Raw genomic sequence first — 17,564 nt, 5'->3', positions numbered from 1 at the left:
TTGCTAAATTAACCGAGTAACATGATTTTTAGATAATGTATTTTTGGCATAGTTGAGTCAGTTATTTTGACCAACAAAGAAACACCACATTTGTAATTAAAGAATATGCATGTGTGTTTGCATGCCTGTGTATGTGCATGCATATTAGTGTGTGTGTGTGTATTTGCATGCACGTGTCTGTCAATATATGAATGTGTGTTTCTATGTACTTCCCATTTGTGTGTGGACCTGGCAAACTGATAGGTGCTCAGCAATTTAAAGTTTAGTGACATAAACATGAGCTGTAAAAAAAAATTGGATTACCAGTTAGCCTGTGCTTCGAACACTTTGTTTGAAAAAATACATCTAACAATAGAAGCAGCCCTTGAGGTCAAGACCCAGTCTTAATTTCTCATTTACCCTTTGCCATTTTTCACTTAAACAATATGGTATTGAAATTCTTTGGCTAACAGACTTTGGAAAAACATTGCCTTGCACACAAAATTCATATTGATGCTGCAATTATACAAACAACTGAAGTTGTGATACAAGACTGCTAAATAGAACTGCTTCACGCTTGTGGCCATACTTGTAAAGGAGGGACAACCAACATTACATTACTGGCAATGTGCACAATTCCCTTTTGCTTTGCACTACTAAAATACAGTGCAATTTAAAACCCATCACATAGAAACACTGGCGACTGCCAAATTACATAGAAATTGTTGGCATGTGAACATTTCTGGTCTTACAATAGCACAGAAGACAAAATGACAACCTTGTAATTAATGGCTTCTACAGTTGTGTTACCCCAACATGACAAACGGACACAATCTGTGAAAGGGAAAAAAAAGTAATTCATCCAATTTTAGTAATTACAAATGTAAAAACTTTAACACAATATACACTCAAAAACAGTAGGCTATTAACTTGATTCTGGTGCTTTGCTTCTGACTTTGGTTAACAGATTAATATTAATGCAGCACTTGGTACCTGACAATGACAGGCACTACTTCAGATGTTGTTCTTGTGTGAAATACAGAGCTCTCTGTAACTCATGGAAGGTGTTTATTTTCAGTCAAATATTTTACAGTACATGAAATGTCTATTTGGTTCAGTTTCAGTCTGCTAAACGACTGGATGTTCTTTTTGATTTTGTTAAAACTAATTCTACCGCACAATAATGTGTTGTGTTGCTTTTCTCAATAGTAAATTCAATGGACAGTCTGGAAATGTGTCAACACAGCAGTTGCAGTCTTTTGCCCGCAGGAAATGCACAAGGACTTTTCCAAAGACGTTTGCTTCACGACTTATTGGTGGACATTTTTGATTTTAGGAGGCTTCTTCAAAAGAGTCTGAGAGTGGTTCCATGGCCAGCCCTGTTGAGGACTCGGATTGTTTTAAGCGTTTAATTGTATTTTTCAGTGCTTGCCTCTTGTTGCAGAACCAAACTCTAACAACCTCCCGATCGTAGTTCAGTTTCTCGGCAATTTCCGTCATTTCCTGCCCTGATGGGTGTGTATTCTTTTCAAAGTGGGCATTTAAGATCTCCAGGGCCTGGGGGGTGAAAGACGTCCGCCGCTTGCGCTTTTTGGAGGGTTCACTGCCGATAAATTCAGTTAGATTCTGCATTCCTGCTCGGTGGCGGGCCTCAGCCTCGGCCATCCACCGCTCAAGAACAGGCTTAATCTTCTGGGCACTTTTAGGGGTGATGTCCAGCTTTTCGAACCTGGCAGGATACAAAAGGCCAGGGTTCAGTTTGGCTGTCAGACTGCTAGCTATAGAGCTCTCTTGGGTATCCTGTGGTAGGAAAAAGTGGCTTCTCAGGATGGTGTGTCTGAGGAAAGTTGAGAAAGAAGAGTCTTACTCTGATGCTCTGCCAGGGTGGGATCCTACTGATTGATTAACCGGCAGAGACACTTAGAACTGGCCCTGCAACGCTATACGAAGACCATTCGCCAATAAGAGTTAATCTTAAAAGTATAATTTCATCAATTCACATGTAACTTATTCAGTTTAATATCTCTACAACAGTTATCAAAATTCTTATGCCGAAAGTAGAATAAACATAAGCAGTTATACAATTTTTTTCCAGTTAACATTGTGACTACTCTATTCACATAATGTGTTAGTCACATAACAAACGGCACCATGTCTTGTTTCAATTTGCAGGGAAAAACATGCACACAGAAAAAAAAAACCAAGAACACTTTGCTTCAAATTACTTGGTTTGGTGGAGAATGGGATATGGAACCTGCCAAGATCAATGGGACAACAGTCTAATTGATCCATCAGACACCAGACAGGTACCAGGATTCCCCCTGCAGTGATCAGCATGGGAGCAGAAAGAGGGAATTTGTGCTCACAGCAGCGTGCTTCCCAGCTCACCTGCATGACCATCCGAGATGTAACAGAGGCAGCAGCTATATGACCAACTCTGTCTCATCAATAATGCAACAGGATGTCACCCATATACACTCTGCTTTTAAAGACTTTTTTTTACAGCTATGATCACCTCTTAAGGTGAATTAATCACCCTCTATTTGGTTGTGTACGGTCAACTTAAAGTACTGATGAAGCTTTAAAATTAATTATGCTAATTCAATACTAAGAGTGGAAGACGAGATATTCCATTATTGGCTAATATGATTTAAAATCAGTGCTATTTCATTTTTAAAAGTTCAATTAAATACCAATATGCAGACATTCAAAAAGAAACCAAAATTAGTTCTATTGTCAAACAAAAGTCAAAACATTTTATAAACTGTAGCTTCTGGCAAAATCGATCTTTTTAATCATGAGTTGATTTGTTGCTTTGCACAATGGAACTGAACTGTTGTTACTGACTGTAGCATAGCCGTACTGGGGAAAACTTTGATGTAATGGGCAGTTAATAATCAGTGAATTTGCTAGATGGAGGACCCAATGAATGTTTAAAATGGAAACATAATTATAGGGAGATCAACTGTATTGCAATAATAATTGTAATTAAAATCAGAATGGAGGTTCTCATTAAAATAAGTTGATGTTCGAATCCCAGAAACATTCTCCTGTCACTCACTTGGATTTAATATTTAATTAATTAACCTATTCATCTCTGCAAACGTTGAACATAATTTTCTTTCTGATGCAATATTCCAGATATAGCTTATCACTGATTAAATAAAAAATAACTGCACACAATCCTATATTCATCATGTGAAGGATGTAATTTGTGTTATCAAAGTCTTTCCAAACTCCAGAAAGTCCAAGTCCCTCTCAACTTGGTCACTTCTGGTAGCAATTTGTTCAGATTGATCCAATGTAAACGACTCTCTTCAAACATACCCACAAGCATGTGAATAACTAAATTAACAATTCATTTAATTTAGACTTGCTGTTATGATCCAGCTGAAGCTATTGCTGCTCTAACCAAATCCCCAAGGACACCTGGCCTATGTATCACAGCTTTTTTAATGTATTCTGACAATGAGAAGAAAAGTCGACTGAATTTAGAAGCCATAAATCCCAGTAGCTTTTGGGATTTAGAACATTAAGTTAAAATATTTATTAACAAAAATAAAATAAAACTTAAACACACAAGATTACAGCTATGTAGTAAAATCTTGCTTCCCAAAACTTTTCCTGAAAAGGACTCCCTACTTGGACAGACCCTCAAGTAAACACATTCTAGGTAACAACTCCTGATAGATGTTTAACTTCAAAAATCCTGTAATATTATCCCCAAAACAAAGCTACTGTCACTTTAGGGAGACATACCACAGAACCTCTCACTTCTCTTTTCCACTCTGCTGTGGAAATATAAAATTTCAGACACTAGATTGCTTTTTACAACCTCAAAGCTTTTCTGGAATAACTGGGTGACTGGTTTAAACTTCACTTCTTCCTTCTCGGAACTGTTGATAGCAGATCTTCCACAACAGCCAATATCCAACACAGCTCACTATTTTTCCTTAAATGTTTTTCTGTTTCACCTTTGATTCCATTGTCCTTAGTACCTCCTTGAAACTTAACTTTCCCAAAACGAAAGATCATTCATGTTCTCCCTGTTGCTTCCCATTTGCAGATCAAATTAAATTTAATAACCTTTGCTTGTTGATTATGACCTTTTCTAAGTTGCAAAACCTTTACTCTCCCTTGAAATTTAACAGCCGAAAATCCAAACCCTTATTTATTCCTTAATGCAAGTTTCTATCCACTGCATGTTTAATTATAGTAAATTTGCTTGGCCTTCAATACTTCAAATGCATTCCTTTAACATCTACACTCGCTTCATGTCTCAAGCCCAACCAATCAGTCCCCAGCTTAACTAAATTATTTTTGCACACAGATCACAAACCTCTTCACAGAATAACATAATAGTCTACAAAAATATTTTTAAAAATAACATCTCTTGTCATACTTGCACAATTGTAACTGAGGGGAAGGACATTACTGTGGATACTTTTTAAGAACATATGTTGACCTATGTCAAAATTACTTCCTTTGCTCTTGAGTAAACTAAATGGACTGCAGACTCATGAACAGCTTTTCTCTCACTGCCGGACCATATTAGACCATAAAGGAAGAAATTGCATTAAAATGACACCTTTCACAACCTTGGTACATCTCAAAGTGCTTTTCATCCGTTAGGCATTTTTCTGTACTGTAGTCACTGTTTAATGTGGACAACAGTGTAGTCAATTTGCGCATAGCAAAGTCCCACAAACAGCAATGAGCTGGCGAAGAGGTAATCTGTTTTAGCTGTAAGTTGAGGGATAAATATGGCTCAGACACCAGGAGAACGCCCTATTATTCTTCAAATAGTGCTCTGGGATCTTTAACCACCACCTGGTCGGGCAGACAGGGCCTCAGTTCCACGGTCTGCATTTTTTGGATGGTGGAGTCTTACCTCCTGCCATCTGAAGAGTCTCCGCTGACTTCGCTGAGCCACAGCCACCATCCTGGCTGAACCCAACCACTCCAGATGCAGAGTCCTGCCACCTACAGAGCTCCCCCACCTTCCCTTCATCATCCCAATCCTTTCAGGCGTGGCCCCCTTAGGCCCAATCCTCCCAGTAGAGAGTGCCAGGGTGCCTGGTGGGCACTGCCAGGGTATCAGACTAGCAGTGGCAGGTTGCCAAGCTGGCAGTGCCAGGGTACCTGGTGAACACTGTCAGAGTACCGGGCTGGGAGTGCCAGGGCTCCAGGCATTGGAGTAGTGCCCGGCCCTGCCTCCGATCACTTGGGGGACCAGAACGGCCTCCAGTCCCACCGGCAAGGTCATTATGTCAGGTCCTCATTGATGGGACCATAGATGTTCATCACCAGTGAAATCCTCCAACCGTGAGCAGGTAAGGACAAGTGAGCCTGGATAACTGCGTTCAGAATTTACTTATAAAATTAAAATAAATGACTGACTATTTAACTGGTGACATCACGAAAGGCGAAAAACTAGGTGCGCGCCCAATTTTTCACCCCTCGCCCAATCTTCCCGGCTCGCCACATCAATCAACAGGTGAGATGAGCTGGTAAGAGGCTCCATTAGTGTATAACAACAGAACTTAGTCAGAGAAGGGCCTATGATACATCAAGGCTTATTTAGTGATCAGTGTTCTTGTCTATTGAGGCTCCAAATCAGCAACCCCACTTACTGAATTGACTGCTTTATACAGGATTTACTCTCTGCATTTTAAAAACACAATACTACGGGACGTGGATTTCCATTTTAACTTTTGGCTTTATATAAAAAGCTTTTCTGAGACCAGAATCCCCAACTTCTATCTCTAAAATACATATCAAATTAAGTTTAACAAATTTCAATGAGAATATTAGGGAAAACAATTTTTCTTGGGTGCTCTTTGCATCATTTCCACTTTAATCTCGGGTGGTAATCTCCAGCCGTGTTGGTCTAAAAGTTGAAAATTCCCACCCAACCGTCAAGAAACGTCACATTCTCTGCAACCCACCCGCTAAAATTCCAGTGGTGGGTAAGATGTGAGAATTCCAACCCTCTTTTCCTCAAATTTAAGTGTTTGCTTTGGGAAATCAGTGACTTACTTTAGAGGGAGGCCATTTGGCCCATCAAGCCTGCACCAACAACGATCCCACCCAGGCCCTATCCCCATCACCCCACATATTAACTCTGTTAATCTCCCGACACTAAGGGGAAATTTATCAACCTAAACCTCACATCTTTGGGGTGTGGGAAGAAACCAGGTACGAGGAGAATGTGCAAACTCCACACAGTCACCCAAGGCGAGAAATGAACCTGGGTCCTTGGCACCATAAGACAGCAGTGTTAGCCACTGTGCTACTGTCGCAGTCCGTAATTTGTGATAGGGTTGATATGCTGAGGTTCTGTGGTAATCACCGTGAAACAGAATGTAGAGATTGGTTCTCTCTGTGTAACCTAAAGTAACCTCTGCTGCCCGTATGCTAACTCACACCGAGTCCCGTCCATCATCCCTGTGGCTGCTGACCCACACTGGCTCCCAGTTCAGCAATGTCTTGATTTTAAAATGTTCATCTTTATGTTCAAATCTCTTCATAATATTGCCACTCTCCATCTCTGTTGCCTCATCTAGGACTCCATGAAGCAGAAAATTTCACTATATCAAAGGCTGGATACAAGGGTAAACTGTTGCTGTAAACTTGAAAATGCATTAACTTCATTGAAATGAGCCCCAAAATACTGGGAGTTGGAGGAGTACAATTCACTTTAATTATAGCAAGGTTGCCAGAGAGGGTGGGGAGGAAGGGGGTGGGGGCATGGAGGAGGCAGGATGGGGGTGAGGTGAGGAAGGAATGGAGGTATTGGAGAATTTGGATCTGTTGGGTTTCTGTCCATGGTAATTGCACTCTGGAGTATATGTGTGGGCACTCTTTGGAAAGGTTCAAACTTAATCTTGAAGCATAAATGGGAAATTTCCAGGCAACCCCGGGAAATCAGGGTCAGTGGATATACTGATGTTTTTGTGCCAAACATGGATTAGAGTACAGTTAGCGAACGGCATGCTGTTTGTTTCAGAACTGCACCCAGATTGTGTCGGTCAATGTTATTGTGCGCTGTGCCCTGCACAATCCGACTCTCTCTTGGGGAGATCAGATGGAGAGGAAGACTGCAATATACAATCACGCACCTTTAAGGGCGATTCCAAAACAGACTCTGAGGATGAATCTGCGCAGCCACAGACTCAAGCTGAGGACCCAGCAAAGCAGAGGCTTTTGGGAGCCAGGGAAGCTTTTATGTAAAGAGGCTTCCTGTAGTATTCCAAAGGCAACATTCCATATACCTGAAGAGCTTAAATTTCATTATTGCTTGGCGATCATGAACCCCTCCTGACACCCTCATTCTCCTGCATCCTCGCCTTGACCAAAGCTATCATGCTCAACTAGCTTTTTGGTTTGGGTTGCAGGCCTGCTATTTTAATGGCACAGTAAAAAGTCTGACAACACCAGGTTTTAATCCAACCGATTTATTTGATAGTAAACGCACAAGCTTTCGGGGTTAGTCCCTTCGTCAGGTGAATGGAGAGTTCTGGCCTCAGGCAGAGCATATAAAGCACAGACTGTATCTTCTTGGAGATCCTCTCCACTTGGATCCGGCAGTTTGCGGTGTCAATAGTAGTCATGATGTGGGATACCCACATCATTTTAATGGCACTCATAGCACAAGAAAGATGTGTGAAATGAAGTGAGGTTTTAATCAAGTGATATAGAACAAAAATACATAAATCATAGAGACAAGGATTTCACCCGCGATTGCCCTTCTGCATTTACAGTGATTTCTTAAACTGTTTGCATTAGAGGAGAAAAAAAAACTAGAAGGCATGGGTTAAGGGGGAAAAGTTTAAAGGGAATATTAAAGGGGGGTTCTTCACACAGAGAGTGGTGGGAGTGTGGAATGAGCCTCCAAATGAAGGCTCACTCTTAACATTTAAGAAAAACTTGGACAGGTACATGGATGAGTGAGGTGTGGAGGGATTTGGTCCAGGTGCAGGTCAGTGGGACTAGGCAGAGAAATGGTTCAGCACAGCCAAGAAGGGCCAAAAGGCCTGTTTCTGTGCTGTAGTGTTCTATGGTTCCATGGTTGTGAATGCTTTGTCTGATACTACCCTATCACTGGCAATTGCATTGGAGGCAGACAGCAGATTCAGCTAACCTGTTGGTCTGGGTAACCTTGGTGATCATCCTCTAGTTTCCAGAAGGTATGAAGACATTAGCTGGGCAGGAAAGGCCAACGCAGTTGCCGTGGTGTCTTCAGATGAAACAGTCACTGGCAGGGTGCAGAGGAGCTGCTGCCAGCATCAGAAGCACCCCGAGTTGAGTGCCCGGATGCAGATTGCTGCTGTTCATCTGCCAATGTGAGGTTTGTTTATATTCCCCACTCACCAGAAATGGATGACCAGCCAGTAAAGTCAATAGGCATCTCACCCATCTCTCACACTGGCAATGCCCTGCTGAGGTCACTTCCAAAGGGTAAGCTTGCAGGTCTGAATGCAACCCACAAAATCCTTCATTGAGCTTCTGGAGCTGGTGCTCCATAAGAGCTGCCAATCTCTTGACTGCGAATGTACTCAGAGCTGAAGGTGACCACCATGCTCATGTTGCACATGGACTCCAGCATTGAATGAACCATGACATGCAAACGCTCTGGAAGATCTGTTAGATCTCCACGTACTTTCCATTGAACATCCAGCATTTGCCGCCTAATGGATGACTCCAAATGCTCGTCAACTGTCTGGGTCTCAGCATCTTCCTCGTCTCCAACACTCCTCTGACTGTCAGCAGCCTGGGAACTCTCAAGTCTCCAAAATCATCTCAGGCAAATGTAATGTGATTTCCCCAGTACGTGCAACCTTCTGTATTGATGTGCTCAAACCCACCAAGCTGCCAATATCTGAGGTGGTGTGAGATGTGGAGCAAGGATGTGACGCAGCAGCACCTGAGGGTCCCTCCTCTTCTGAAGTTAATGGTCAGCCATTTGGATCTCTACTGGTCTGGACGATGGCCCGTCTGATGGATGAAAATCAGCAATGAGTATACATGAGCATCAAAGCAGCAAAGTAGCTGCTGCTGCACTCTGCAAATGGGCATTTCATAATTCCAACATTTATTGATGCAAGAACATAGAGGAACAACGGGAATAACCTTGCACTCCTTGACCCATTGCCCTCCGTTTCTGAGCAACTCCCCATCACAAGTGTTCCCCTTTGCTCTTGTCCTCCTCCAAAACCCTTGCCTCTCCTCGATCAATAGATCTTTTGGCTCACAAGCCAACTCTAAAATGTTCTCCTTCATCAGTGTTCGCACAGTCAGATATAGGACACCACCGTCAGTATCGTATTGTGCTTCTTCTCCTGTGAGGATAAGGGTAGAATCATGAGTCTCTCTTCAATATGGCTAAGGTTTAAATGCTCCTCCACACCATCACTAGTCAACGTGCCCAACACATTGCAGGACTTCCCCCTTTGAAACATGCCTATTATATTATCTAGTCCTAGACAGCCTTGTCAGGCACAGATCAACTTGGTGAATGGAACCAATTGGTAACCACCTTCCAGCTCCATCAAATGCATTCCCACATATGAATATATATATATATATATATATTCATTCAAGATGCAAATGGGCACCTTACTCACCTTTGTAGAATGGAGAAGGTCATGCACCCTCTTCTGACACTACACTCAGATCTTGCAGGCAAAGCCAAGGCTGCTCACTCATAGCTGCCACCTCTGTCAAAGTTTTCTTTCTGTGAGGTGGCAGCAGTATTTCCCATCGCTCACTTACTGCTTGCAGGAGGGTCCACAAGCTGTTATTGGAAAAATGCAGCACTGCTTGGCTGCAACCATTCCCATGGCCACTTCCTTGGCTAGGTCCTCTGGGCGATATTACTCAAATCTTTGGACAAGTTGGTTGATTCCATGTGCTGAGCTTTGACCGACTCTTGTCACTGAACAGATTCCCAAAGCTCTTCACCATGGTCTTCAGAGCTTCCTTCCGTGTTGCCTTTTAAGCTCCCTGCCTGTAGCTGACTTCATCTAGGATCCCACCATCACCAACCCCCAACCCCCGAACTTGATTGACGATTGTCATGAAGTAACTGGTAAGGGCAACATGATTGATGTGATCTTTATAGGTTATCAAAAGGTATTTGATAAATCACCACAGAATAGGCTTGCCAGCAGAGCCCATAGAATAAAAACGAGTGTGGCCGCATTGATTGGAAGTTGGCGGTGTAACATGAAACAAGAATGATGGTGAATGGTTGTTATTTGGACTGAAGGGCACAAATTCAAAATTTGCAGATGATACAAAAGATTTGTCATAGATTTGAAGAAAACCAGAGTTGGTGGAATTTGCAATTTGGGGCAGGCATTGTGAAAGAGAAAGTATTCAGGCAATGGATGGGCAAACATTTGATAAAGAAATGTTGGATAGGCTGCCTGCAGTTAATGTTTATAAATTAGCAGAGTTGGGTGGGATGCATCTAAGGATACTGAGGGAAGTAAGGGTGAAAACTTCAGAGTACTTTAGTCTACTATGCAGACATAGATTAAGTTGTGTTTGTGTACATCTCTGGAAAGTTATCAAAATGTGTACGCCTTTGTGGGGCACTTTACATTGAAGAGACATTAGGGTGCAATGGATCACTTATAGAATTAACAGTTACTCAGGACATTTACCAAAACTCAAATGCAATGGTCGCACTAGATTTGGCATCTGTAAACTTGAAAACACACAATGATAGGTATGAAGGAAACCACCTTAATGCAAGGGGTTACAAATGGCCATCATTCATGCTCCATTATGTGACAACGGTGTGGTATCAAATCATTTTGTATGGATAATGAAAGCACTGATACTGTGGTCACATTTCAGAGGCTGGCCTGAAAACATAGACATCTCATCATGTTAAGGACAGGTCAAGACAAGGCAGTTGAGGCAAAGATGTCAGAGGGAAGGCAGTTCGCCCAGCAAAAAGGACAGAGAAAAGCCACCTTGGGCAGAGAGGTGGAACTTGGAAAAGGCTTATCCACAGGTTTGACTGGAAAGGCCAGAAACCTGCTATTACTAGGAGTTCCATTGTTAATTCATCATCAGACACCTTCAACCTCCACTGTTCCTCCAGTAAACTGAAAGTAGAATTTTCAGGTCTGCAATGCTGCCAAAGACCTTTTTGGAAAAAAAGAGTAATATTGACTTTTGGGACTTAAAGTCATATAAGTGCGTGGTACTTCTTTAGAAATCATCATCTTGTATGTATGTACGTTTGCCTGTTTGTGTCTGTGAAAATGAGGAGTGGATATTGCAATTCATTTCTGGGATACTGTGCAAATAAACATTTATCCTTTCTTTTGCTTTAAACTTACCAGAAAGCCTGTTTTGTGTTTGTTCTTAAAATTCATTGGACTCAAGGGGTTAGAACACTTCTCTAAAATACATCTTGTTATGATCAGTGGAAAGGTGGAAAAAAGGGAGAAATTGTCTTCCATCTCTCCCCTATTTGTACCAAAAAGTACTGGCCATAACTTTTCAATCCTCCTTAGATAGATGGGTGGTGCCAGAGAATAGCAAAAGTTGCACGCTTGTTCAAGAAAAGGACAAGCCCAGCAGCAACAGATAGTCGATATCCGAGTTATGATTTTCTAAGATTCCTTAGTTTCAGGAACAGTTCCACGAGATTGGAAATTGGCAAATGTTACTCCACGTTTCAAGAAATGAGGGACAGAGAAAGCAGTGAACCACAGGCCAGTAAATCTAACATCAACTTTTGGGAAAATGCTGAAATCTATTACTTAACAATGCACTTCGAAAAGCATAGTCTGATTAGAACAAATCAACATGGTTTTACTGAAGGGAAATCCTATTGGTCAAATTTATTACAGCTTTTTGAGAATGTAACGAGTCATGTAGATCAAGGGGAACAAGTAGTGTACCTGGATTTCCAAAAGGCATTTAGTAAGTTGTCACACAAAAGGCCCAATTTTATTGTGAAAACTTGGTAAAGTCGGGTGTGAGGCGAGTAGCGCGATCCACGCCTGCCTCTGCGCCAGTTTCCCCTTTACCAAGATCCAAAAATTGCCACAATCAGGACCATGCCCGAAATATTTACATGCATTTAAATTGACTCTAAAGGCTGCACACCCAACTTTACCAGCATTTCCCACTTTCCACCGCATTCGCCCATCCGGAATTGGCCCAAAACAGACATGCTTCATAAAAGTCGGATTCCAGTGCTCCATCAGTGAGGGTTAATGGGGAGTAAGCTCGAAATCAGTGGGGGGAAGGGGAGGGGGAAGGTCGGTTCTTTGCTTGAGATGAGTTGGGGGATGAAGGTGGCTCTGCTGCCACCCTGCCTGAGATCGGTGGGGGTAGTGGGGAAGGGCCCGCGATCGGTCTGGGTGGTGGAGGGTGTGGGGGGATAAGGGGGTCAATAATGTTGCGGGAGTGGGACAAAGAACAAAGAACAACACAGCACAGGAAACAGGCCCTTCGGCCCACCAAGCCTGCGCCGCTCATTGGTCCAACTAGACCATTCCCAGTCTGCTCATGTGACTACCCAGATAAGTCGTAAACGATCCCAGCGTGTCTGCCTCCACCACCCTCTGTGTAAAAACATCCCTCTGATATCTGAGTTAAACCTAGCCCCCCCCCTCACCTTGAGCCCGTGACCCCTCGTGATCGTCACCTCCGACCTGGGAAAAAGCTTCCTACTGTTCACCCTATCTACGCCCTTCATAATTTTATACACCTCCATTAGGTCTCCCCTCATTCTCCGTCTTTCCAGGGAGAACAACCCCAAGTTTACCCAATCTCTCCTCATAGCTAAGACCCTCCATACCAGGCAACATCCTGGTAAGCCTCCTCTGCACTCTCTCCAAAGCCTCCACATCCTTCTGGTAGTGTGGCGACCAGAACTGGACGCAGTACTCCAAATGTGGTCTAACCAACAACGTCAGTGGGGGTCGAGGGAGGCATTATTATCCAGCCTAGGAGGGATGTGGCAGGGAAGCAGCATTCCATCATTTTTTTCTGTGCATGCGCAGTTGGAGGCACCGATCGGAGCTGCAGGGTTTTGGGCGCGTTAAGCTCCATCCACAGGCTTGAGCAGCACTGTTCAACTCGCTGATATTTTTGCGGGCATGGTATGCACGGAGGTGCCTCAGAACAGGTCTAAAAGTCGAATCTGAAAAACTCAGCACAGCACTTAGAATCAAAAAGGTAAAATATGGCCCAAAAGTTTAATAAGTGAAATAAAAGCTCATGGAGTTGAGAGTAACATGGCTAGAGAATTGGTTAACAGAAAACAAAGAGTGGGCATAAATGGGGATTTTTCATGTTGGAATGCCAAAAGGATCAGTGCTAGAATCTCAGTTATTTAGAAACTAAATTAATGATTTACATCACGAGACAGAGTATTCTATCTAAGTGACATCAAGGTAGTTGGAATGGTAAATTGTGTGGAGCACACAGAGGCTTGAAAGAGATATGGACAGATTAAATGAAGATGACAGATGAATATACTATAGGCAGGTGTGAGGTTATTCACTTTGGTTGTCAGAATAAAAAAGCAAAATATATTTTAAAAGATGAAAAACTTGTTGGTGTTGATGTCCAAAGAGATTTGGGTGAGCTTACACAAGGTACACAGAAAGTTAGTATGCAGTTGCAGTAAATAATTAGGAAGGGAAATGACATGTTGACCTTTATTGCAAGGGGACAAGAATATGAAAGTCAGTAGTCTATATCTGGAATATTGTGTGCAGTTTTGGTCTCCAAGAATATACTTGCATTGGAGGTGGCACAGTGAAGGTCCATTAAATTGGTTCCTTGATTGAAGGGCTTGTCCTATGATGAGAGACTGAGTAGCTTATATTCTCTGGAGTTTAGATGAATGCAATGCAAACTCATTGAAACCTATAAGGTTCCGAAGTTGCTTGATAGGGTGGATGCTGAGGTTTCCAATAGTCGTGGAATTTAAAACATGGAGGCACAGTCTCAGGATATAGGGGCCGCTCACTTAGGATTGAGATGAAGAGAAATTTCTTCACTCAAAGGGCTGTCAATCTTTGGAATTCTTCCACCTTAGAGAGTTGTGGGTGCTCCACCATTGAATACATTTAAGGCTGGGATTGACCCAGTTTTGGTCTCCCAGTGAATTAAGGGATATGGAGAGTGGGTGTGAAAATGGGGTTGAAGCCCAAGATCAGCCATAATTGTACTGAATGGTGGAGCAGCCGCGACGGCCCTGTGGTCTACTCCTGCTCCTGTTTCTTATGTTCTTGTGTTCTTACAGGTCAGTCAGTTTTACCTCAGTGGGGGGGAAACTTTCAAAATGATCATATGGGACAAAATTAACAGTCACCTGGATAAATGTGGATTAATTAAGGAAAATGTGCATTAATTTTTTAAGAACAATATGTGCATAATTAATTGAATGGGAGTTTTTTGATGAGGTAGCAGAAAGAGATTACAGAGAGAGTTGATGAGGCTTATATCTTTGATGTGGTGTAAATGGACTTCTAAAAGATAGTGAATGATAAAGTGCCACATAACAGGTTTGTCAGCAAAGTTAAAACCTATACAATAATGGGATAGCAGCATGGATACAAATTTGGCTGACAGAAAGCAGAGAGTACTGAGCAGTTGTTTTTCAGACTGGAGAGAGGTTTATAGTGGAGTTTCCTCAGGAAATATAGATTAATATAGATCAAGAGAGGCAATGATCCCAATCACTGTTAGGATCATTGCCTCTCTTGATCTATATTAATGACCTAGACTTGGGTGTACAGAGCACCATTTCAAAATTTGCAGATGATACAAAACTTTTACTCCTAGGTCAGCACAGTGGCACAGTGGTTAGCACTGCTGCCTCGCAGTTACAGGGACCTAAGTTCAGTTCTCGACTTAGGTCACTGTCTATGCGGAGTCTGCACGTTCCCCCGTATCTTCATGGGCTTGCTGTGGGTGCTCTGGTTTCTTCCCACAGTGTGAAATACATGCTGGTTAGATGCACTGGCCATGCTAAATTTTTCCGAACAGGCGCCAGAGTGTGGTGACTTGGGGATTTTCACAGTAACTTCATTGCAGGGTTAATGTAAGCCTACTTGTGACGCTAATAAGTAAATGTTAAAACTTGGATTTGATGTGAACTGTGAGGGGGACAGTGTTAAACTACAAGAGGACACCGACAAACTGATGGAATGGATGGACAAGTGACAGATGGAATTTAATGCAGAGAAGTGTAAAGTGATTTATTTTGCGGGGAAAATCGAAGAGTGGCAATATAAAAATAAAGGGCATAATTCTAAATCAATTGCAGGAGGAGGAGAACCGGGGGTTATACGTGCACAACTCACTGAAAGTGGCAGGAACAGTTGAAAAAGCAATTAATAAAACATACAGGATCCTGGGCTTATGAATAGAGGTACAGAGTAGAAAAGCAAGAAGGCTATGACGAACCTTTGTAATCCATTGGCTCAGTCTCAATTGGACTGTTGTGTCTCATTCTGTCAGCTGCAATTTCAGAAGGAAATGAAGGCTTCAGGGAGGATGCAAAAAATGATTTATGAGAATGGTTCCACAGATGAAGAACTTCAGTTACGTGGATAGATTTGAGAAGCTGGAATCATTCTTCATTAAGAAGACAAGGTTGATAGAGCTGGTTAAAATCTCGACAGAGTAAATAAGCAGAGATTGTTTCCATTTGCAGAAGGGTTGAGAACCAGATTTCAGGTAACTGGCCAAAGCACCAAAACAACATGAGGAAAAATATTTTTACTCAATGTGTGGTAATGATTTGGGGTGCACTACCTGAGAGAGTGGTGGAAGCAGATTTCGCTGTGGCTTCCAAAAGGGAAATGGATAAGCAGCTGAAGAGAAAAGAATTGCAGGGCTGTGGGGAAAGAGCAGGGAACTGGGATGATCTAAATTGCTGTCAAAGCGAGACCGTCATAGCGTCAGCAGATTCATTCTATGAATTTTGATTCACCAGGTTTATGTCAGGAATGGGAAATTATATTTACTAGGAAAGACAAGTGATACTGAGACTATTTCCATCGAACCATAGAAACCCTACAGTGCAGAAGGATGCCATTCGCCCATTGAGTGTGCATTGATTCTGACAGAGGGTCCTACCCAGACCCATCCCCCACTAATCCCCCTAACCTAAACATCTTGGACACTAAGAAGCAACTTAGCATAACCAATCCACTTAAACTGCACATCTATGAACTGTGGGAGGAAAGAGTGGAGGAAACCCACACAAGCACAGGGAGAAGGTGTAAACTCCACACAGACAGGCGCCCAAGGCTAGAATCGAACCTGGGTTTCTTGTGCTGTGAGGCAGCAGTGCTAACCACTATGGCGTCCTATGGAAAAAATATTAGAATATAGAAAGTTAAGAAGAAATTTTATGAAGGTTTTTAAAATCTTGAAGGGTTTTGATGGAACGAATTGAGAAAGACTGTTTTCTTTGGTTGGGACATCAATTTAAAATGATCTCTATTAGTCAGGAATGAAAAAACTAACAGCTATTTGGGCACGGAAAGCTTTGGCACAGTTGAGCCAGAAACTGTTGCAACATTTAAGGGAAAAATGGTTAAATATTTGAAAGAGGAAGATGAAGAAATATGGAGAGAGGGCAGTGGGCTTACTTTGGATTGCTCTGGTAAGAATCTGCACAGGCCCAATAGGCTGGATAACCTCATTCGGTGCTATAATAATTGAGTCTTGTTCATCTTGATGAATTAAGTGGATGCATCATTTTCAGTGCGTATAGTCCCTTAATTCTGATGCTAGTGATCTGAGCTTGTACAGGATTTTCACAACAGCAACTTTGCCTGATGTTTTATGATGTGAAAAGATAAAAAGACAGCATTTTCACTGGAAGAGCAAAAGCAGAATTGTAGAGATTTTTGCACACAATGGGTTAGACCCTAGAATGCTTTACCACAAATAAGGGAAAACAAGAAAATTGGGTAAATACTTGACAATAGGGAAAGAGTAGGGGCATGGGACTAATCAGATAGCTCTTTGACAGAGCCAACACCAGCATAAGAAGACAAAGGGCCTCCAGCTATGTTGCATGATGTTACAATTCCGATTGTATGCACTGGAGAACGTTGTCACTGAAAAAGCTATCTGCATAATGCCAAACTATCCTGTCATGGTGGAGCTGGACATTGAGCCAGCATAGTAGATCTCAACAAGGCCACTGACCCTCTCACCATTCGTAAAACTCTGGGAAATGATAGCATTCCACTTGAAACCATCAAAAATGGAGACCTGGCACAACTGTAGCATCTCCATGTCTTTGTTGGAAGGCAAGATTTGTGCCTCAAGACATGCATGATGCAAACATAGTCACCTTGTCTAAAAACAAGAGGAATCCTAGCGACTGCAACAATAACCGAGAAACTCCTTAGGTACTGTGGGGTCACGCATGTTGCTCTGAATAGATTGCAGATCCTGACTTCACATATCAATCCTGATTCTCAGTGCAGCTTCAGAGCTGACAGATTGACAGTCAATGATTCTATCACTTCAACAGTTACGAAAGATGCCCCATGAGCAGTGCAACCCGCTCTCTAATGCTT

At 42.3% G+C, this 17,564-nt stretch overlaps 1 protein-coding gene across 1 annotated transcript in view; it reads right to left on the bottom strand.

Annotated features, from left to right (window-relative positions):
* Positions 1 to 1,311: 1,311 nt before the first annotated feature.
* Positions 1,312 to 17,564, bottom strand: part of pou6f2 (POU class 6 homeobox 2) — a 534,150-nt gene continuing 517,897 nt past the window's right edge. The window contains exon 16 of the mRNA XM_080193619.1: positions 1,312 to 1,816. Within this exon, the coding sequence (XP_080049745.1) occupies positions 1,312 to 1,816 (505 nt within the window). The remainder of the gene's footprint in view (positions 1,817 to 17,564) is intronic.

Source organism: Carcharhinus amblyrhynchos, chromosome 8 (assembly GCF_965287045.1).
Source record: "Carcharhinus amblyrhynchos chromosome 8, sCarAmb.v2.hapA, whole genome shotgun sequence".
Classification (NCBI taxonomy): domain Eukaryota; kingdom Metazoa; phylum Chordata; class Chondrichthyes; order Carcharhiniformes; family Carcharhinidae; genus Carcharhinus; species Carcharhinus amblyrhynchos.
This window is presented reverse-complemented; position numbering and strand designations above follow the sequence as displayed.